Here is a 23,333-nt window from a genome sequence, read left to right on the forward strand (position 1 = left end):
CGCCAACCCGGCGCAGCCCAGGCGCTGCAGGGCGGTGACCCGGCCATGCGGGCTGCGGGTGGCCCACTCTGGCCGCGCCCCGCCGGGCCGGGCCGGGCCGGGCCGGGCCGCTCCGTGCTCTCCGCTCCGCTCCGGCGGGGCCGGCGGGGCCATGGCCACCCTGCGCCGGGATGGCCGGGTCACCGCCCTGCAGCGCCTGGGCTGCGCCGGGTTGGCGGGCGCGCTGAGCCTCAGCCTGACGGCGCCGCTGGAGCTGCTGACGGTGCTGGCGCAGGTGGGCACCTGGCACTGCCGGCGGGGGCTGCGCGACGCCGGGCGCAGCCTGTGCCGCACCGAGGGCGTGCGGGCCCTCTGGAAGGGGAACCTCACGGCCTGCCTGCGCCTCTGCCCCTACAGCGCCCTGCAGCTCGCCGCCTCCCGCCGGTAAGCGACCGGCCCCGCGGGGGCTCCGGGGGCTCCAGGGACCTGCGCTCCCGCGCCGGCCTTCGCGCGGAGGGGAGCGGATGGAAAGTGCCGAGTTTAGTCTAATGTCTCTGTCTCTGCCGGGTCGTTAACTGGGTGTGCGCCCCTTCTCCCCAAACATGCGGACCCTTGCTTATAATTTTATTTTTTAATTTATTCAGCGCGTAGCGATTGTTAGGGCCTGGTGATATGCCAGCAATGGCTTATAAAATCATAGGTATTCTTCAAATGATGAAGGGTCGATAGTCTGTTAAAATTCTTTTGTTCACGTTCCTTTAGAAATGAAGTTACAGTGCAACCTGCAGGTGTGGCTGTCACATCTCTTCTTTGCAACTAATTTGTTTAATTAATTTATACGCTTTCAGGTATTTATGTTGTTTGTATCAACGAAAATAACAAAATCACAAGTCAAATATTTTACTCTGTCATGCAGGAGTTGTTAAGCAAATTTGATCGGTTTTGACGTTGATAGGTGACATTATTTGTTTTAAGATCTTGTTTTTGATAATACACAGATACTAAACTAACGTAAGTACTGGAAGGACTGCAGCAGGATGAATGTGGAGCAGTGCTGATGGTCTGCCGACCGTGCTGTTTCCTAGGATTCCCTTCTGCTGCCAGTATCTCTCGGCCTTTGCAGGGAGTGCCTGATTGTTTGCCCACACCAGCATGTTTTGCCACTCTGGGGGCTGGGCTTCATTTTTCTTTTTTTTTTTTATTGCAGTCAGCTGTTCATGGTAGTACGTGACATTTCCGCCCAGCTGGGCAATGGGTTGTTCTGTTCTGGGCAGCAGCAGCGCAGCCTCGCAGGCACTGCCAACCCGCTGGGTTTGTCACTCATCTGCCCCAGCAAGTCACCTGCCCATCACTGCCTGCGCCCTTCAGGAGACCACAAATGCAGTGACTCTAAAACTGGGCAGCTTTTTTGTGCCATAACAGACACAGTGGTCAAACAAAGAGTGAGGTAATGTGAGTGGGAAGGCACAAACAGTAATTTAAATGTAATTTGAAGTTTACAGAAAAGGCAGTGTGTTGCACCAACATAAACCAGTTGATTTTGAGCAAAATGACTACTTTGTTTGTTCACCTTGAAACAGTGTATTCCCTTTGCAAGGCTAAAGTTTGTGTCTAGTTTGCACAGGATGTTCTGAATTGCAGGTGGAATTAGGCTACCAGGAAATTAAACACAAGTTGCCTGTGCTTAATCCTTGATACACTATTTGAGGATTTTTGAAAGTCTTTTCTACTGGAAGAGTGGTGTGTATAAAGGCAAGAAACACAAAAAGAAATGTTATTGGGCAGCCTGGGTAAACAGTCCCAGGAGGAGCAGGACTGAGCACAGTCAGCACCCTGGGGATGGTGACTCCCTTTGCGTGGACTCTTGTCTTTCCATGGTAGCTTGAAATGTTATCAAGTAGTGCCTAGAGGTACCCCACCACCTTCCCCACGCATTTATGCACACACAGAAAAATTAGGCTGTGTGGGTTTAGGGACTGTATAAGACACACAGGAAAAATGGTTTATACCCTTTAGCTTCTGCTTGGCTGGGCTTTCTGCCCTGGGCCCTCCCAGGGCTTGAGACAAGTAGATGCAAGGATTTGTCATGCAGTAGAAAATGCACATTCATGTGAAAAAACATCAACTGAGCAAGCAGTGACTTGTAAATATTTGCAAATTATTTTGTTCTGCATGTGGTTACACCATGTGGGTTAAATGTAGATATGCTGTTTAGATGTTTTAGTTAATGCTTCCAAAATAGAATAATACATTTCTTTACCTCCAGCTAAAACTCTCAAGTGTTTTTACTTGCTTCTTGCTGCCTCCAGGACATTTCTCCCTTATGTAGAAGTTTCCTGTCATAGAAAAGTCCTTCAGTACACCACAAATGCATGATTTGTGTGTAGCTTTTGAAACTGCTTCAATTTCAAATTTTCAAATTGCGACTTAAACTCCTGAGAATAATAGTGCTTGGACATAAGTCTTCTCTAGAGGCATGTCCCTGTGGACCTTCCTGTCCCAACATAAGTAAAAGGTTCTGTTGCTCTCAGAAGGCCTGTGATGGCATTATCTACGTATTTCCTGTTACGTGATAACCTTAACTGGCAGGTTTAACCAATGTCTTTAACTGATGATCAGATAATTTCTTGCAGATGTGTTTTAACTCATTGTAATTTTCATCCTGTAGATGGAAATATAAAAGATTTTCATCCTGTAGATGGATGCTTCTGTGGTGTTACGTATAATAAGATCTTGGATGAATCACATGTTAAAGTTTCAATTCCTGCTGCTGAAGGGGCTTGTGGACAGAAGAACATTTGCATCAAGAATCATCTGCCTTAATTTTTCATGTGTTTTGTTCATAGTGCCATTAATAGTACTTCTTTTATGTGTTTGCTTTAGACTTGTTACCCTTTTCACGGATGAGCTGGGCCATATCTCCCACTGGAGAGCCATCATGGCAGGAAGCCTGGCTGGCATGGTTGCCACCATTGTGACGTACCCCACTGACGTGATTAAAACACGGCTCATTGTGCAGAACCGGCTGGCACCATCTTACGAAGGAATTTTTCATGCTTTTTACAAGATTTATCATCAAGAAGGACTCCGTGCACTCTACTGTGGTGTTTCACCAGCAATATTAGGTAAAACAATAATGGGGTGAAATCACCTCAGGCCTGGTTTTTGTTGCAGCTGTGTAGTGTGTTCATTTGCTCACTTGATTTCAAAAGCCAACAGGAATGTTTTCTTGTAGAAGATGTGGAGATTTGCAAGGCACTGCAATACTGATAACCTTTGCTGCAGCTTTATTACTTCAAATTAGGACCAAGTGTGTAACATTTTATATATGATTAAGCGTTCAGCAAAATACTCTTTTCTTCTTTTATAGATGATCTAGTTGTGCTTGGATGCACAATTTTCACCATTAAACTCTTACAGAACATTTATATACACACACACAGAATGTTTGTAACTCCTGTCAAGGCATCAGAGTGTCTCCTGAACTGTTCAGTGAAACCAGTGTGAGCTGTAGCGTATAGTAGGTGTGAAAAGTAAAGATTAATTATATTCTCTCTTTACTTGAAATTACTTTTTAATTATTTATTTACTCTCCATAGCCTTTAAAAATGCCATTTAACTGAGTCCACTTTTTCACAACATGACATTACATAAAATGTGTAACAATAACAATAGTAATAAATGTATAATTCCACTATAAAACTGATGAGAGCATGAAACAAGCAGAAGAGGCCAGAAGTATCCCTCATGAGCCTGACTGAAGACATAGCTCTGTTTACCAACAGAGCAGGTGCTAGAGTTGGGTTGGACTGAGAAAGAGCTTGTCACAAGAGAGAACCTGGAGAAACACCTGAGCTGTCATGAGACTATAGCAGTTAATAATTCTGACAGCGTGCACATTTTAATATGTAGATGTATGCCCCTGTCGCTGTTGTACCAGGGACGGTGAAAAAAGCGGCAGAACTCCAGTCCAGAAGAGGGGCGATCTTTTATGAATCATTTATGTGTCCTGGTTTGCTTGATGGCATAAGGTTATTGGTCCTTTGACCATCCACCTCTTAGAATGATTGGTTAAACCCTACAACACCCATTTCAAAATATTTCTCCAGTCAGTAACATAACAAGCTGCATAACAAACTACCGGAGGCAAGATAAAAATATTAGTTTACAAAAACCTCTCACTGTTTACAGCTAGCATGCATGTGAAAGCAAGACTTTCACATAGATACTGGCAGAAAGCCGGAAAATTTCTCTACATCAAGCTTTCAGCATCCACATGCCCCTATCAGCACATCTAGATGCTACAATATTGGTGTTTGGTGGTAAACCTGAGACTAAAGAGTAAAGTTCTTCAAAATCAGGATTGGGTTTGTGGAACGTGAGGTGTAAATTGGCAGCAGCTCCTCCTATCTTTCTAGTTATGTGATGAGCAGCTCTCTTCTCTTAGTGTACAGTGTGTTGATATAATCCTGTCTGGTTTGCTTTCTAGGTGCTGTCCCATTTTCTGCAGGCTCATTCTTTGTTTACATCAGTCTGGACAAAATCTGGCGAGAACCCATAGTTCATTTCACTCCTCTTCAGAACTTCATAAATGGCTGTGTAGCAGCTGCTGTGGCACAGACACTTTCTTTCCCCTTTGAGACTGTCAAGAGGAAGATGCAGGTACAGAACATTCATGTTACCAGTACTTTGTCGTAGGTGCTTGGTGCAAGACCTTGGGACAAGACTAGCCAGGTGATCATGGGTGCCACTTTATTTCTCTTACCAGTAGGCTACAGAGACTTTGGTTTTGTTGGGTTTTTTGCTCGTTTGGGGGTTTTGTTTTGTTTTTAAAGTCTGGAAATTATTGCTACAAATGGGTTGCTATACCTTTTATGTGAGTTCAAGTACTATCATGGGATATGTGTATGCTCTCAGACTCCATCTCTGTAGCTTTATTTCTTTTCTTTTTCATAGCAGTTTCATCAAATTCTCAAAATTCAGAATTGGCATACCTTCAGTGAAATACAGGCTGAAAGTTTGCCAGATGAAGAAGTTCAGTTGGTGGTAGGCAGGATGAATGAGATCCATGTAATTTTCAGAGCCTGTGTGTCTGCCATTTATGCCTCACCACAAAACAAACAAACTCGCTCAGTATTAAGTCTGAAGGATCATAATTGTCCTTGTTCCTATTTCTGACTCCTCTGGTTAACAAGTGACTTACCAGCTGCGGGTGCTGCAGTTCTCCTGGAGCATCAGCAACATGAGAATTACTATATCTTCTGGATACTTTCTCCTAGAATTTTAACAGTAATGATGTAAAAAATACTCAAACCACACAAAACAACCCCTATCCCACAGCTTCCATCTCACTGACATAATTCACTTGCTGATGTTGACTTTTCGTTAGAACTTCATCAGTAGAGAGACAGTGGCTAGCTTTCACCATATGGTCGTTCTCTGGCAGGGGGATATGAGTGTGGGTTTTCAGCCTAGTTCATGGGAATGCAGATTTATGGGAAGCTTTTGTGATCTTATTAGAAAAACAGTCATTTGTTGTGGCAGCCTTATATAGGTCCTTGCCCCCTTCATCAAGTGGTAGCCTGGTTGGCAAGTCACAAGGTAGCAAAAGGTCAGTGAAACTGTGAATTTCCCTCTCCTGCTCCACGAGTTCCCCTTTTCAGGGCTCAGATGCTGTGTCACAGAAGCCTTCACTGCCCTCTCTCCATCTCGTAGCAGAGAACCTCAGCAAGAGGAATAAGGACTTTTATCAGACCAGCTCATGTAGCTGGTGTGTCCAGAAGTCAAGGTTTAAACTGAGCCCTTTCATCAGGTATCTTAAAAAATATTTCAGACAGGAAAGAGATTCTGAGCATGAAAACTTGACCCTTTTATCCAGCTGTACCAATAGGTCTAAGAAAAGCAAATACTCCTTACAAGCCTTCTTTTACTTTATATCCTTAGGCTCACAACAATACCGTTGCCCTAAAGTAAAGGCATTTACTGTGCTGTTTTCCTTTTAATATTTTATGTCGATGCAACAGTAACTTGAACATTCAGCTTTTGTAATCAGTTCAAAAGTAGGTTTTGGCTCTAACTGGTGCAATATTTTGTGTCAGGCTGTGTTGTGACAGGCATATGAAGAAGTGGGACAGGCCCGTGTTTCATTTTCCTGCCACTAGGCTGTGCTCTTCCACCAAAGGGACGCTTAAGTCATCGGCAGTTCCAGCAATAAGGGAACTGGATTTATTGACTAAATATGTAGGAAGTGGAGAGGCTAAAAATACTTTGCATGACAAAAAAAAGACTCATCAACAGAGAGGGTTTCTTCCTCATAAGTGCATTGCAACACTGAGTAGTGATTTTCTGAGCTTAGAGAAACACCTCCTGTTCAGTGATTTATTCTGAAGACATGGGAGAAGGCAAAGGTATTTAAAAAGAACGAGCTGCTTGGGTGCAAAATCCTGTAATTTTTTTGAAATTACTTAATTCATGGAGGGTTGTCCAGAAAAGAGACCTGTTGAAAATTGCAACCCACGCTGATACCAAGAGCTCACTGGAACTCCTGCAAGGTTATCCAAGAAGTTTGGGTTTTCCAGTTAGCTAGGTATGGCCTAGCTCTGCAGGGATCAGCTCTGTTTTGTGCTTTCTGGTCTGTGCAGTTTGTAGGGTGCTGGTCAAAAGAGAAAAATGCCTAGTACAGTGCCAGGAAAAGTATCATGCAAAGGGATGGATCTAGAAAGGGAGAGAATAAAGAAGGAGGAAAAGAACTTCAAGACATTTCAGAGTTCTGTAGAAAATGGGGGAGCAGATACTTCTGATCACAGTTTTTCTCAGACATCTTATTCAGTGATTCAGCTTTCTGGCTGATAGAAAGAGGGAGGGTACCAAAGCCTTCAGCTACCCCTGGGCCTGGTGTGTGCTCTGCAGTGCACACAGAGAAGTGCTAGGGTTTTTTGAGGCAGTGAATGCTGGGTTTGTGTATGAAGAGGAACCCAGCACACTGTGGAAGTCAGATTCCCTTTCCCTCCCTTTTGTCCCAGTCTGACAGATGGAGGGAGTGTGTTGCTAAAAGAGACTTTTCCAATGAAGCTGCTGGTGATGGGGAGCCAGGGAGTTGTAAGACAATCTTAGGAGCTTCAAAAACTGAGAATCTAGGACACAAGGCTGTCTCCATTGATTCTGCAGTGGAGTACAAGCATGGGACCAGGACACCGAGTTCAGATCTTTACCTGATATGCTAGGCAGTCTTAGAAGAGTTAGCTCCATGCATCTCCTCATCTGGACAATGCTTGAATTGTTTGCATAGACTAGGAAATGAATTCTGCTATGGGAGGAAGGATAAGGTGCTATTTTTGATCTCCATTGTAATAATCTTGCTTCATCCTTTCTAACTTTACATATCTGAATCCTACACTTCTGACGTTGGCTGCTTCTGTCACTGACAACTGTGGGAGTAGGAGCTGACTGTCAGCAAATAATTCTTGAGGAAGAATTGTGTTTTGGTGATGCTTTGTGATGTCAGATTTGCTCTGTAATCATGGCTTCTTCAACCTTTGCTGTTAGAATTAAGATGCTGTGTTTGCTATATATACCTGAATGTTTTTCTTAAAAGAAATGTTAATTAATATGAGTGAGTCTTACTGAATATTTGAGTCCTCTATGTTGTGCTTATCCTAATTTTATTCCTTTGTCTTCCTTTTTTTACTTTGCTTCTGATTGGCATGTTAGAGAATTCAGAGGTACTGTATGCATGTTTCAGCATGGAATTATGGCTTTTGTTGTGCATCTGTAGAAGGGGATTTGTGAAGGAGAGGGTTATTCAAAGGCATGTTCTATATTAAGTGTTTTCCTGACTTTTATGATGTATCAGTTTCTGAACAAAAACTTACTGATTTTTATATCCTTCTGACTGTTATTCTTGGCTTTCCTTCCTTACCTCACAATATAGTGTTCTTTGTTAAATCCAGGTTCTAAGCCATATTAAATTACTGCCCTTTTTACCTTGCAGACTTGCATACAAGAACACTTTTTTCTTTTTCAATTTTTTTCCCTACCTTTAGCAGGGAAATTTTCCTTTGAATGAGTCTGGGTGTAAAGAAGCATTGGTAATGTTTCTACATTCCTACATCATCTTTTTGCCTATGATAACCTTCATAAGTGCCTATTGGACAGAGCTGTGGCATTTCAGTAAGGGAAGATGAATTTAAAGCTGTTACAGTCTGTACAGAAGATTATTATTAGAATGGCATTCCTCCACGCAAATGGTCAATGCAAACCCAATAGCCAAGTTTGGCACTTCTCTCTGCACTCATGACGTGCAGAGGTAGGCTCAGACACCCCTGAGTGGCACTTCTCAGCCTCCGTCCCAGACTGACCCGTGACTTTGGTAGTTTCTTAAGCAAAATGCACAAAGATGTCCTTAAAGCTTTGTAGATACTCCACAGCTACTCCTCACCTGCTTACGTGAACAAACTTTGCATGGTTTTCAGAAGCTCAGCCCTGTCTCCATATTTTAGTATCTGTGACTAAAACCTGTCTTAAACTTTCCTTCACATGTAAATGCTACTCAGGTATCAAACCTTTGTAATACAGAATAAATCATACTGTTAGTAAAGTGCAGGATTCAGCACATTTTTGATGTTGACTGCACTGCATCCTCAAGCTGTGAGGACATCTCTGTGGGGAAAGCATTGTTCAGTGCTGATCTTTCTGTTTCAAAATGCAGGCTTTGACTTCACTCCTGCAAACAAACAGGTGTACTGGTTTTGGTTAGTGTAGATTGTTGCCATGCATCACCCAAGAAGTGGCCTCTTTACAGTGACAAAATTGAATCAGTTTGGCCTTGGCTGCCTATAAATCTGCAATGTGTTTTGGGGTTTTGTTGGATTTTTTTTGTTCTTTGGAACACAAGATGCTCTACAAATGTGAAATCTGTTGTAAGTTACATAAATGCTATGAGTTAGTAACCTGAAGAAAACTAAGCAGTCATTTCCTTTGTGAAGTACCCTGTTTAAAGTAAAAACCTCTCTTTTAAAAGGAATACTGTTATTTAAGTATTTATTTAAAAACAGTCCCCTTGCTTGGTAAAAGTCAGTCTAGCAAGAGCCCAGTGGCTGGGTTATAAAGAGTTTTGAAAAAGAGAATGATAAATGTTCCTTCTCTCTGCTGAGATGAGAAGTTCTCCTGCTTTGCTTAAGCATGAGTGACTTGCAAAGAGTTCTCTGTCATTGAGCACAGTCACTGGGCTGGCGTGCAGCCTCTGGAAGCTCACAAGCTGTAGTGTCACTGCTGGTGGTGAGCTCTGTGTTCTTGTCAGCTGGGAATATGAAAGTAATTGGAGTCATGACCTGATTTAAAATGAAGAAATCCTTTTTGGGTCATGTGGTTCACACGACATCTGCAAAGCATACGTGCTCTGAGACTTTGTGCAGGGAGACCCTTTAATAGTGAACAGCATGGGAGCCTTGAAAGTTACAGAAATTGAGCCATTTGATCGCATAAATTCCATGGTGTGGAGAGCAAATAAGGAGCGGTATTACTATTTCTAATATGATTTCCTAAGTAAGGCTTATATAGTTGCTAGCTGTCTTTCCTTGTCCTTGCTCCCAATAACTTTTGGTCCTGCTGTCCAACTTCAAGTTAACTTGACAAAAGAGTGGAGATTTCAGAGATACTAACTTCCATCAAGTGTTGTGAAAAGAAGTGCACAGATAGGTGAAATATTTTAGAGTCTCATCTCTAAGGGGGAGGCTGCAGTGTGAGTTCTTACTTTTCTTGCTTCTCCCTATGATCTCATGCTTCCCTTCTTCTTGCTGCTGGGATTCAGGCATCAGCCAGGTTCCCATGCCCTGGGTGGTACTTGAATTTGGGACCAGCCTGGGTCCTCTGATTATCAGCAAATAGGTAATAGATGTCAGATTCTGGTTGTGGTAAAATCCCTTCCTTCCTTCTCTTTTTAACGATATCTGAATACTTTGAGCTACCTGTGATTTTTATTGTTTCACTAATGTTGTTATAAAGATATTTTATACCACTTTCTGAAGCTGTTGCAGAATACTGCTCTGCTGCTTAGGGAACTATTTGGTCTGGTAAATGGTTGAGACAATGCCTGAAAAAAGCTATGGAGCATAACATAGGCTTTGCCTTCTGTAACAGCCTAGATCAGCTTTTATGAATCTGAACAAATGTTGGAAGAATTTCTCTTAGATCCCCAGACTTCCACAGGAGGAAAGCATGAAGACTGACTGACTGTCAAGTTGAAACACTGAACAGTGTTAATAGGAAAATTAAATAAGAGGAAGAAATTGTAGATCAAGAACTGGAAGCAGGACTGGGCTGCTTTAACAATGAGGTCTGCTTTGTCTCTAAACCTGTTCATCCAAGAATCTGTGGTGTGATAATTATGTAATACTCACCTTGAGGTTGTTCAGCATAGCACTGCAACACAGTGGCCTGCTGAAGAAAAGCAGGAAAATACATTGCACCAGTTTGAAATGCAGGAAGTCTGAGGGATGGCAGAATGCAATTCTCTCCAAATGATCTTCCCAGACACTGAAGTGGCCACCAGGCCCCCAATCTGAGATTTGGTAGTGCCAGCTGATCGTGTCTGCCAGCCTCTTACAGCTGCCTCAGCTCTGTGATCAGTGTGGTGTGAGAGCTCTTTAATATGCTTTGGGACAGATCAAATGGGTTAACTCAGCCCACCTTTTTAAACTCCGTAAGCTCACCCAGCAGACAGGACCTGATATGGGCTGGGTTTGCTGCTGTTCACACACAGCTATTAGAGACATAGCTTTCAGCCAGGAGACAATAATGTCTCTGGAGGTACAGCTATTACTGTTACCCCCAACGTGAGTACTTTTGCATCAGTTATACGGGACAGCCTTGTATCCATTTGTCTGTGCTTAGAGTGATGTGCCTATGACATGTGAGGTGACTAATTATGGAAAATACTCCATAAACAGGAGCTAAAACTTGATGGACACTCTCTTCTTTTATAGGTGATTTATTTTGATTTGGTGTAAATCCCTAACTCATCCACATCAGGCAAGTGAAAGGATGACCTGTGAAAAGTCCCAATCCTGTAAAAAATTAGTTTTCTCAGTTCCTAGATAGGCAGCAGGAGATGCAGGAACTAGCATTGCCATCCACTGTGTGAAGTGTTGGGACCAAGCTAGACTGCCTAAGGGTTTGCATCATTAAATAAATTAGTGCTAATGTGCATGAAAATGGTGCACCCATTTGTATGGCTTGAGCTGAACCATCATGAGGCGTTTGGAAGCCACCCAGAGCTGCCCATGCAGGAGGGTTGCACTGCCTTGAGGAAAAAGACTTCTATATTCTGTATTAAAGACTTTTTCACACCGCAGGTGTTAAAGCCGAGGAAGCTTAGGCTCAGCAACAAAGCAGGGATTCTGCAACAAACTGTGAAGCCTCAGGCTACAACAGGCCTGGTGATATGTGTTTAAAGCAAAGAGTCAAGCTTTTGACCAAGCATGAAGCTGTTTTGCTCCTCGGTGCCATTCTTCCCAGAAAGGCATGATTTGGCCCCAGTTCAGGTTACAGAGGAAGGGACAAGATGTTCTTGGAGTGCAGGACGCTGGAGATCAGCTGTGCTGTGCTGCTCTGAACCGACTGTATCCTGATAGCTCGCCATGGTTTACCTTCCTGTGTTCCTGAATACCTTTGGGTGAACTTTAACCAGGGGTAAGTCAGCATTACCAAACCACTGATAGGGAATGACTGCCGAGTAAGGCTGACCTCGAGGAGGAAGGATTGGTTAAGCCCAAGAGAATGATTTTTTCCCCCCAAAATATTAATATGTATTTACGTTTAAATTATTTTTCATTGTAGTGGAATGAAACACTCTTTGAAGCATTCAGTCTTCACTTGAGTGAAATTTCTGTTGACTGGAGCGCTATTAACTTGAATGAAAACTGCGATCCTTGTCCTTCAGTTTCCTTTGAACTACAGCTGCACTTGCCTGTTGCATGTGCCCTTGTTAACTTAAAGACTTCTTTTTTTAGCTTCCAGATTAAGAGTGTGAGCTCTTGAGCTGTCTGTAAATTGTCTTCCTGTACTTTTTTTTTTAAAGCGATCAGAAGTGTAGGACACCTGAATCTGTTGAAAATATGTTAGCAACAAGCAGTTTTACTCTATCTGCCATCAGAGTAGCATACCATTGATGACAGCTATTCGCTGCTAGTTATCTTTTATATTCTGTGCTAAGAGTGCTGCATACTCAAAAAATAAATAGTAAATATTTGTACCAACAAGCTTTATGAACAGGGAAGAGGGGGGAAGTACATGAATTAAATTTGTGGATTCACAGTCTCTGATACATGTGAATACAAATAATTGCAAACCAAAATGTCCCAAAAAAAACAAGTGAAAAGTTTGTATCTGCTGGGGGGGGAGGGGGGGGGTGTCATTGAAAAGGTCTGTGAGATCAGTTCCCAAAATGGGATTATGTTGTTCTGGTAGTCACCTCATAATGCAGACAATGGGAGAGACGGTGTCTGAAGAGTCTTCAGGTAATAATTAACTGTAACTACCTGAGTTTTGTCATGACACTGCACCCTTACTTAAATATCTTGTTTATTTAAAAAAAGTATAAGTGCAGGTAGTTGAGCATTTTTTTGAACATGTTTCTCTTGGGTTTAGAGTGTTGCAGTAGAACAGTGGATGTGTTGCAGTGACACAGTAGACTTGGTGGTCTCTGGATATAAAAATGCTGTGTTTGTGAGAGAGCAGGTGGAGCCAATTCTGCATTTGATGTACTTTAATCACTTAGAGAACCCCTTGTCCATCAGAGGTAAAAAGATAAGCAACTTATCTACTCACAGTCGTGCTACTACTATGAGCAACACCTTGGCACTGTTATCAGCACAGGAAGCTGTATCCCCAGCCTCCTGCAGTTTGAGACAGCTGTAACTGGGGGGAAGGAAGTCTTTGAGAGAGTTCCTAACAAACAGGTTTCCATGCAGCTGCCCATACTGTCAAGGGGTGTCAAAAGAAAGGAATTCCAGCTGCTTTGAAGTGCATGAAATTCTCTGTCATAAACCTGACCTTTTTGGAATGAGATTAGCTGTTTGATTGGTATGTCATGGTAGGTTTCTGCAAAAGAGGTAGAGAAACCAGTTTGATCTGTTTTGTTGCTTCCATTTTCTGGCTCTGGTGCCATAGGGTGGTTGTGAGGATTGCAGTGTGGTGGACATGCTTAGATGGAGAACCACCAAAACCCACAGCTACTGTTTTTCATGGACAATAGTGCCAAATGAAATGCATTTGCAGTATTTTTCTTCTATTAATACATTTTAACTTAATTTAGCGGTGTTCCAAAATACTGAAGTTTTAACTACACACTGATACAGTTTTTAGTTTTCCTCTTGCAGAAGGTGATTCTGAGACTCTGTGGACAATTGTAATTTAAATACTGTGTATAGGGTCCTAGAAGCATACAGCTCCTGTAAAGCAGGAAGGCTGGCAACACATACTTCACAGACTGAAATCTTAGAAACAGCTCTATCTGTGGGGAATGGTACTATATATAATTTCAGTAAATCTCTTAAGAGGTCAGTATCTATGGGCAGATCAGAAATCTAGGGGTTTGACTTACCTGTTCCTTTTTAACTGCCTTCTGGAGGTGTTTACTGTGTTACTGAAACCTATACTGTGGTTGTCACTTCCTTTGGTGTTGCAGGCAAGAGTACTGTAATCAAAACCTTTGATCTGTGCCTTTGAAGTGGATACAGTAATGAAGGGGATTAAGTCAAACTCACGAAGCTAAATTCTCTCAGGCCATGCCCTGCCTACCACAAAGGGACTGAAAAAGGAAGGGAATCACACGTTAATAGCATTCTTTCATTCCTGAAACATTTCAGAAACCTGTCTTTCTTTACTGCTTGGCTGCTTATAACTTCATTTACAAAAAAAACACCTCACAGAACCTGACTGACAGTCCAGAAAGCAGAACAGGGTTTTGAATCCAGTTCTCCTATGAGTGCTATTGCATTTTTAGGGATACTTTCATCATTTTAGTTTTCTTCTAAGCATTGCTGGTGCTAATATCACCATTCTTATGGAACTGGTTTCTGAAGTCTCAGTTGGAACACTCAGCATCTTCTGCAGTACAGACATGAAAGCCTTTGTGCAGAAGGTTTTTACCTGTTACCTGCCATAAGAGGTATTTCACTTGCATTTCAATCAGGCAGAAAAAAAAACCAGAAAAAAATCATGATCTGTGATTTTTTTTCAGACAAAGGAGACTATGCCCTTAGTGTGGTGGGTAGTCAGGGGGTTTTTGTCAGCCTTTAAATTTTAACAGTAGATTTGCCAGTAATGCAAGGGAATGCAACAACATTTAAACTATTTGATTAGCAATTTCTCTTATACCTAGAGCATCAGTTTTGATATGTTTGCATTTCCAGCATCTCAGTTGCAAGGTACTTGAAATGCTATAGCTAAGGCTTCTAGAAAATGTCATCACCACTTGTCAGTTTCTGAGAGGCTTGTCATAGGCTTAGCAGCTCTGAGAAGCTACAGGTTAGTCTGGACAAGGAGTGAAAAATCACTATACTGTATGGGGTTTCACATCAATGTGGGGATCATGATACCCATATTCATCAATCAATTAACTGTACAAGCCCAATTTTTATCAAACTTCTAGCTTAAGTTAAGTTTGCAAGTCATCAAGCTGTGTCCTGGGGTTCCCTGACACCAAAGTGTCACCTGCCGTGTGTTTGAGAGAAACTCTGGTTTGTCAATGCAAAAAAAATCCATGCCTGCATGTGCACAGATGGATGAGGATGGGATTATTCAAGGTCAGGTTATCCTGTCTGTGCTAATGCAGTAGGAGATTAATGAAGAAAGGATTTAGCTGTTAAAAATGACCAACTACACTTCTTTCATGTGAACAGACACTGTACTGCAGTTGGAAGTTCAGCTGCCACCCAACAGGATTCTCCCCAGCTAACTTCTAACTAGTCCCTATCAGCTGAACACACTGATATGGGAGCATGGGCACCAACTGCTCACCTGCAGCCCTTGGTGGGCCTGAACAGCCTGGGCTGAAATCCCCATCCTTCCATTTCTGCCGTGCTGCTGCTCCTCAGCCTGTAGCACGGTTCATGCTTCTCACAGCAGTGCAGACAGCTTCAGCAGCCAGAAACAAGTCAGCTGGTTCAATCAGAGTTACAGGAGGGCAGTGTGGCTTTGGGGACCAGCTCCAAGCTTCCCTCTCATAGTGTTCCACTGACAGGGATGTGAAATATCTCTACCTGGACCTGAGCAGTTGGCATGGGGCTGATGGGATTTGTGGCTCTGGTTAAGCAGTTTGCTCTCACAAGGGTGGGATTTATTTCTAGTAGTGACATGGCACAAAAGGAAGTGCTGTGTGAAATTACTGTTCACTTTCTTACCTATCAAAGAGTGAGTTCTTTCCCTTTTTAATTGTATTTTAATGCAAATTAGCGGATACTTTTGGGAAGAATCCAGATCAGTCTGTTGAAACCTGGTGTTGACTGTTCCATATATACCAGAATGGAGAAAATAATTAATTTACTTTGGTTTTCTCTGTTTGTTCTAAGTCCCTCTGGGTGTCTCTTGACAGGCCCAGAGTCCTTGGCTTCCCCACTATGGAGGAGTTGATGTCCATTTTACTGGCATGGCTGACTGCTTCCGGCAAACTGTGAAGAACAAAGGTGTGCTTGGACTTTGGAGTGGACTCACACCCAGTCTGCTCAAGGTGAGGTTTTGCTTTCCTCCCAGTCAAATACTATCCTGAAGGAATCAAGACAGTTTTGGACAGTTGGGGATAGAAACCTTATGACATACCTTTGTACTTAGTAGCTTACAGATGACAGAATCGATGACAAAACAGGTTATAAACCAGCTTTGGAACTTGGTTTGGTTGTATTTCCTCAAATGCAAGCTTGGCTTCTAGATATCACCACTTGAAAGTTCATTTCAACATCTTTAAAGAACGGAGTGCTCCTAACACACAAGGTGTGGAATGGATGAGGGATTGCAAACAATCCACTTAGGACAGCTAAACAAGTTCTTCTTCTGACCTGAGCTTCTGTAATTTGACATGTTGCAGTGAGCTGTAAAGAAAAGTGTGCTTGTATAAGCCAGTTGCCCAGAAGTCCAAAGCAATGCTTTCAGCCAGCTATTTAATGCATATGTATCAGCTACTGCAGCCCTTGCTGAGTTGAAAGCATGAAATAAAGCATGGTAGCTTAAACAGAAGGTAATTTAATTTACATAAATACGTTTTATAGTGCTGTGATGAGGATTACCTACATAGAGTACTACAGGTCAGCTAATGAGTGCTAATTGAGTGACAGTGTGATTGTGATGGCCTGCCTTACCTTGGCTGATACAAAGCCAGTGGCGCTGGAGCTGCTGGTTCTGCATGGGGCAAAAGAAGAAAATTGTGTAGTCACTCCAGTGTATGTAGAATAAATTCCACATTTCCTACTGGGATTTGCTGAGATTGCTTAGGACGTGCTTGGGTATTTGACAAGTTCTGGTAATCTATAGGCTAGCATAGGCCTTCTTCCTCACAATATTGTTATAATTAGTTATGTAACAACAATAAACTACTGTTAGCATGCTGCAGCTGCCAGCCTAGTTTGAGATGAGACTCTGATTTTACACAAATGAGGACAGGTCTATTAGCAGATCAGATCTGAAGTCCTAGAAGTTCCCTTTTTTTAAAACATCTAAGCTATGGATGCTACTAGTGAGTCTAATTTTTTTTTCTTATATTGCTTTTTTATCAGATTGTGCCATACTTCGGTGTTATGTTTAGCACCTTTGAATTCTGCAAGAGGGTTTGTCTCTACAGAAACGGTTATATTGAATCTCCTTTAAATTACAAGCTAACACCTGGCGTTGACCAGAGCTTACACCCACAAGAACTGAGAGAATTAAAGCTCCTCCGAAGGGAAAATTTTGAGCCAAGGAAATCAGCACTTGAAAACTGACATCAGAGTGTCCACTGCAGATATACAGGTATCTTTCTTAAGGAACTTTGCAAGAAAGCCATGCTGAGCTACAGGTACTGACATTTCATTGGATTGCATGGTTCTTGTAGTGAGACACCTGTGACAGGAAAGAATAAATCTGTACTGCATTTGCTGAATGGACTTGCAAGCACATAGTGAAGAGCAAAGATGCAACTAGTTTGAAAACTCTATACTACTGGAACTTGAAATGACATTATTTTAGGTGCTTTTTAATACTGAATAGCTGTTTGAGATTAAACCAATTGCAGAGAGGCAAGAGAACAGAGATGAGAGTATAAATTGTCTTTGAAGACATTAAGAAAATGGATTTTTTAAAGCAATCTGAGATACCAAGTCAGCTAAAAATAATAAAACAGAATAAAATACATGCAACATGCAAGAATTTCTACAGAAATCTCCAGGTTTTTAGTGATACTGTTGGACATGGCATTCTACAGAGTAAGAATTAGTCTTAGTTCAGTCACACTCCTAAATCCACTCCTCAGTTTTTGAGACATACTTGAGAATAATAATTTTGTCTGAATTTCCAGCATAAAATGAAAGTATGCTGCTGCAACTGTGCTTTTGCTAAGACAGAGCTGTAATGTGCAAAATGGATTGTAATACACTGGAATGACAATCTTGCAAACTTAAGTGCGTACTCAGAAATATTCCTCCCTTTCTCGTGCATTGTTACTGCATGTATGTGAATTACTTCACACTTTGAAAAATAGTTTTCCTGAAGTTCCGTAACTGGAATATTTCCTGGAAAATGCAGTTCTTAAATGTGTTAGATATTTGAGAGCCACAAACTTTGTCATGATGTTTAGGTACTTTTAAAGCTTTATTTTTTTATTAGACCACTTTTTAGTTCCAGAGCACAGACCTAAGGCTACTATGCTGCTCTGAACTTGCCAACAGAATAGCACTATGCACACCACCTGCGATTGATCCACTTGAACTGCTGTGCTCCAGGGGCTGCAGACAGGTCCTGTAGGTAGAAATCTTTCTGCAAGAGCACCAAGTTACTGCCAGTGCCACTGCAACTGATGGGCTTCTTGGGAGCTGTTGGACAACAAAAGATCATCTCGTGTTATACCTGAGGAACCATGGTGTTGCTCCAGTTCCTTTGTAGAAATTCAGCTATGGAACAGCCCCATCCCAGTCCCTTCTGATAGAAAACCAAAACCCCATGTCCATGGGGGAAAGGTGGCTGTGCCCCTGGCAGCATGGGAATCACAGCAGCTCAGGAAGGTGTGTGCACACTGGCTCCAGCCCAAGCTGCAGCAGCCTGGGCTCAGCACAGCATTTGCTGCTTTACACAGCTCCTCGTCTGTGTTTTTGCACTGTTTATAACCCCTGATGAGTGAAAATAAGTAAGTCTCAGAAACTGCTTGGTTAGTACATGTCACAGCAGGATGAGGCATTGCCAAATCCATGCAGGAACAGTCTGTAACTGTGGACAGAAACTTGCAGAAAGATTTGGGATAACTGTAAGGCCTGCATTGCACCTAGAACTCATTGCTGATGTATCTTACAGCTGAAGTCTTGCATTGTCTCTCTTAATGGACTCACTCTGTTCTGCTGCAGTGGTGCTTCATACTGATTTTTTTCTCAGAGAAGAAATGCAAGCATTGATAACAAAAAATTAAGGTGGTAGAGAGCAGATCTGGTGGCTCATGCATCACACTGAGGCTGTAAGTGCTTTTGGTTCTAATCAACCTGCCCAGTGACCGTGTTTCTCTGTGCCTCAGTTTTCCCATGGGCACAGGGCAGGTAATAATACCGAGACTTACTGGACAGGTATGGATATGGAGATGTGAATTGTAAACATGTTGGGGAGGATTAGATTTCTTGCCTTGTCCAAGCATACCTGTATGTTTTTTACTAACACTGTATTTCTAAATAGATTTTAAAGATTGAATGGGTGCATATGAATGTCTGATCAGCTCTTCAAACCTCCTAAGAGTCAAGTGAGTCAAAAAGTTATCTCTAACTTGTTTCTGATGTGCTACTACCACCTTTGTATCATAGTGCACTCCTACGACCTATCAAGCACTAACTCTTTTATCAACCAAGCCTGTCCTTTGTAATGACAAATATGCATGATAAATCCCCCAATAGGCAGCACTAAAATATTTAAGTTGTCACTGAAAGAAAGCGCTTCATCAGTGGATCACTAACATGTGAAATGGTGTATGACCATGAAGAACCAGGCAATAGCATCGCTAAATTCTTGGATAGGTGTAGTTCTACTCGAGTGACATTTGGATGCAGCTGTGTGATTGGGGGGGGCGGGTGGTACCTGGTGGGGTGTGTGCCTATCTGAGCATCTCAGCTGAGCTCTGCACTGTGACTACTGAAGGAATCCATACACGAGCTGGAGCTCGGTCACTCCTAGAGCCCTGTGTGTGCAGGGTGACAGTATCTTGAGAGGTGTCTGAGCGAGGGTCTCGGCTACGCGTGAGAGAGACAGGGGCCTGTACATGTCTGTAGATGAGGCAGCCTCAGAGCCCGCCCCGTTCCAGCCTGCGCCGCGGCTGTGCTGTGCCCGGCCGCTCTCGCCATAGCATTGGGATGACGCAGAGGAGCCGAAGGGTCGTGGTCACGGATGGCCCCGTCACCGCCAAGTGGTGTGCCCGGGGCAGGGATAGGCGGTGTGACCGGGCCGGGGCCACATAAATACAAGACTGTCTCGCCCGCGGTGCTGGTGGGGCCCTTCATGCCGGGACGCCCCGTCCCGCGATGCTTTATCCCGGGATCTCCCATTCCGCGGTGCGCTCCGTCCCGGTGCGCTCCGTCCCGGTGCGCTCCGTCCCGGTGCGCTCCGTCCCGGACTCCCCCGTGCCGCGCTACCCCAGCCCGTCACCGCGGCCATGTGCCCCCCACCGGTTCCAACGGCGGCCCCGTCCCCCTGCGGCGGCCACGCCCCCTGCCGCAGCCAATCGGCGAGCGGGAGGCGCGCCCCGCCCACGCTCGCGCCGCAGCCCCTATATTAACGGCCATTGCGGCGCCCCCCTCAGCGCCGCCTCCCGCCTCCTCCGCCCGGCATCGCCTCCCGCTCGCGCCGCTCCCGCCATGACCGATGCGGCCGTGTCCTTCGCCAAGGATTTCCTTGCTGGCGGGGTGGCGGCCGCCATCTCCAAGACCGCTGTCGCCCCCATCGAGAGGGTCAAGCTGCTGCTGCAGGTGAGCGCCGGGGGCCGGGGCCGTCCCAAGGTCGCCGCAAGGAGAGGGGGGGGCGGCGGCGGTGGGCCGGGGGCGCGCGGGGGAGCGGCGCTGACAGCGGCATCTCGGCCCCTGCAGGTGCAGCACGCCAGCAAGCAGATCTCCGCCGACAGGCAGTACAAGGGCATCATCGACTGCGTGGTGCGCATCCCGCGGGAGCAGGGCGTCCTCTCCTTCTGGCGCGGCAATCTGGCCAATGTGATCCGGTACTTCCCCACCCAGGCCCTCAACTTCGCCTTCAAGGATAAGTACAAGCAGATCTTCCTGGGCGGCGTGGACAAGCGAACGCAGTTCTGGCGGTACTTCGCCGGTAACCTGGCATCCGGGGGTGCCGCCGGCGCGACCTCCCTCTGCTTCGTCTACCCCCTTGACTTTGCCCGAACCCGCCTGGCAGCGGATGTGGGTAAAGCCGGGGCCGACCGGGAGTTCAGTGGGCTCGGTGACTGCCTGGTCAAAATCTTCCGCTCAGATGGCCTTGGGGGCCTGTACCAGGGCTTCAGTGTCTCTGTCCAGGGCATCATCATCTACAGAGCCGCCTACTTTGGCATCTATGACACCGCGAAGGGTAGGTTGACCGAAACAGCACTAGAAGGGACATGCTGGGCTGCGGCAGGCCTGTAGTGCATTTCGATAGTGCTGGTGGCTCACCTGCCATTCTCATCAAAGCCTCTCTCCTGCAGGCATGCTTCCAGACCCAAAGAACACCCACATTGTTGTCAGCTGGATGATTGCTCAGACCGTCACTGCTGTCGCTGGTTTGGTCTCCTACCCTTTTGATACGGTTCGTCGTCGCATGATGATGCAGTCTGGCCGTAAAGGAGGTAAGTTTCTACTTCACTGTATAAGAGTTATTGGGCATCCCTGGATCAATAGCTGGTGGTGGAGCTGAAGTGAAGGCAGAGTGGCTTGGCTTTCATCAGCCTGCGTAGATATCCTCTTCTCTTGTAAGCAGGGGTGTAGGAGGGGCTGCAGAAGCAAGTGACAGGAAGGGACACGAATGAGTTGGCCTGTGCAGCACAACTGTAAGGTGGCATGCACCAGTCAGGTATATGTCTGTAGGTAGGAACAGCAAAACTTGCCCAAGGATGTTGCAAGCCAGTGTCTCTGGGACAAGAAAAGGCAGCCTCCTTAGCAGGCACAGCCTGGCCAACTGTGCAATAACTTTTGGGTTTGGAAGTGTTGGTGTCAAAGCAATGAGTTGCTGCCTTCTGTTTGAACCAGTCCTTCCAGTGTCTCCCAGGGACAATGCAGCAACAGCAGCAACATCTCTCCTGGGCAGTCTAGTCTTCTGATGTGCTAGTATTGGAGAAAGTCAGCCAAGAAATGGAATGCACTTGAGGTTTTAAAGCTAGCAGATACATGAGGCTGTTTCTGACCTGGATGTTGGGGGTCACAGGCATCCACTTCCTAAAGCTGTCTGTCTCCTGCAGCTGACATAATGTACTCTGGCACTCTTGACTGCTGGCGGAAGATTGCCCGGGATGAGGGCTCCAAGGCCTTTTTCAAAGGTGCATGGTCGAATGTACTCCGAGGAATGGGTGGTGCTTTTGTCTTAGTCCTGTATGATGAAATCAAGAAGTATACATAAGTTGTTTCCTGTTGTGAACTGGCATGTTGTTCTATGTAGTCTATGACCGTTCATGGACTTGTTCGAAAACCATCTAGTTACTAAACAGTGGTGGCTGATGTTTATACAGGTTGGCATGGGGCAGGGGTGACTGCCTGCCCTGTCTTTATCAAATTATTCCCCCTGATGGGACTCATGATGATTTCTATTTCAGTCACTCCTGCTTAAAGACTACAGAGAAATAAAAATCCAAAACCAATTTTCTTCATGTCATGTTTGTTCTTACAGCAGTTGAAGTATGAGGGGGTTGGGGGTCTCAGCAGTTGTAGAGAAAGAGGAAGATGAACCATCTCCATCCTGCAAGCCTCACTACTTGCTAAGTACTGGCAGGTAAATACAGTGCAGGCTGCCACAGAAGCTAGGTAGTGTTTCCTCCCCAGGGGAAGCCAGTAGTGTAGGCTGGAATGGGGACTGAAGGGCTCACCCAGTGGACCTCCCTGAGACTCCACTAACCAGAGATGATGGACTGTGTGCTACAGTCGTGCCTCTAGCCTGTCTGCTCCTTGGAGCTCGGGAAACCTGATTTTGACAATGCCAAGTGCCTAAACTGTGTGTAAAACACAGCATTCCCCATGGCACTGAATGCGTGGGAGGCTGGAGGAATGTCTTAAGGGAGTGTTTGCTGCTCTCTGGAGGAGCAGAGCTTGTCATCATGTTCTCTGCCTTAGAAACTGAGCTACCTACTTGGGCATGTTAAAACGCAGTCAGAGGACCCAAGTGCTGCTGGTCTGTATCTTCCCTGGCTAGCCTTGCCCTCACAGAGGGTGCTGTGCTGTGGGGATGCAGTAGCTGAGCAGAGACAGCTTCTGTACCAGCTGTGCTTGCTAGGCAGGGAGCTGCATTCCCAGGCACTTCCCTTACCCCTGAACTTAAGGTTCAAAATTCCAGGGGAAGGGGAAAATTCCTTCATGCTGCTGGGACAATTTGGGGAAAACTGCAAGATTGAGCAATGTGTGTGGTGTGGCCTTTACCCAGATATCTCTCTAGGTCTGTGAGTCACCCCAATGAAGCTGCCTGGTTTCTGCCTGGGGATCTGGAGTGGTGAGTGGATGCTCTCCTGGTCTTCTGCCCTTCAGATCAGTGAGTCTCCTCACTTCCCCCATGCCTTTGGTCCTTTCTGGCTGCCCGGGCCTCCTCAAAGCAGTTGATTTCAATCACTGAAACCAATCTCAACCACTGCCCAAGGCAACTAAACAAGTCCTTGTGTTGCAAAGGGTGAGAGTTGTTTTTATTGCTGGAATCTAAGCAGGGCAGCCAGGCATGAGAGCGCAGCACCTTCTCTGCTGCAGGTGGTGTTGGCTTGCTGGGGTCTCTGTAAGTGGGCACATGCATTCCTGATGGGAGACAGTCTTGTGCCTCACAGTTGAGCCAACTGTCCTTGCTGATGCTTTTCAACTGCCCCTGGGCTGCTGCAGTATGAGATCCCCCACTGCCTGCTATGGAAACGAAATGGGCTGTAAAGGTGAGATGTGAAGCAATGCCACAAGCAGTGGGCAGTGCTGGGGGCA

The 23,333-nt window shown here is 44.9% G+C and overlaps 2 protein-coding genes across 2 annotated transcripts; both read left to right on the forward strand.

Annotated features, from left to right (window-relative positions):
* Window positions 1–70: 70 nt before the first annotated feature.
* Window positions 71–19,044, forward strand: SLC25A43 (solute carrier family 25 member 43). Its single transcript, XM_042028190.1, has 5 exons — window positions 71–423; window positions 2,863–3,104; window positions 4,469–4,641; window positions 15,572–15,706; window positions 16,746–19,044. Exons 1-5 carry the CDS (start codon window positions 152–154, stop codon window positions 16,947–16,949), a joined length of 1,026 nt encoding a protein of 341 aa, XP_041884124.1. The 5' UTR covers window positions 71–151; the 3' UTR covers window positions 16,950–19,044.
* Window positions 19,045–19,958: 914 nt separating this feature from the next.
* On the forward strand, window positions 19,959–22,024 carry SLC25A5 (solute carrier family 25 member 5). Its single transcript, XM_042028175.1, is given in 5 exon segments — window positions 19,959–20,159; window positions 20,277–20,763; window positions 20,879–21,019; window positions 21,629–21,711; window positions 21,713–22,024. Coding segments are annotated over 5 exon segments (864 nt in total). The 5' UTR covers window positions 19,959–20,048; the 3' UTR covers window positions 21,755–22,024.
* The last annotated feature ends 1,309 nt before the right edge of the window (window positions 22,025–23,333 follow it).

The sequence above is a fragment of the Corvus kubaryi genome, unplaced genomic scaffold (genome assembly GCF_017639235.1).
Source record: "Corvus kubaryi isolate FWS band 111438036 unplaced genomic scaffold, C.kubaryi_AGA036_p1.0 130, whole genome shotgun sequence".
Lineage (NCBI taxonomy): Eukaryota > Metazoa > Chordata > Aves > Passeriformes > Corvidae > Corvus > Corvus kubaryi.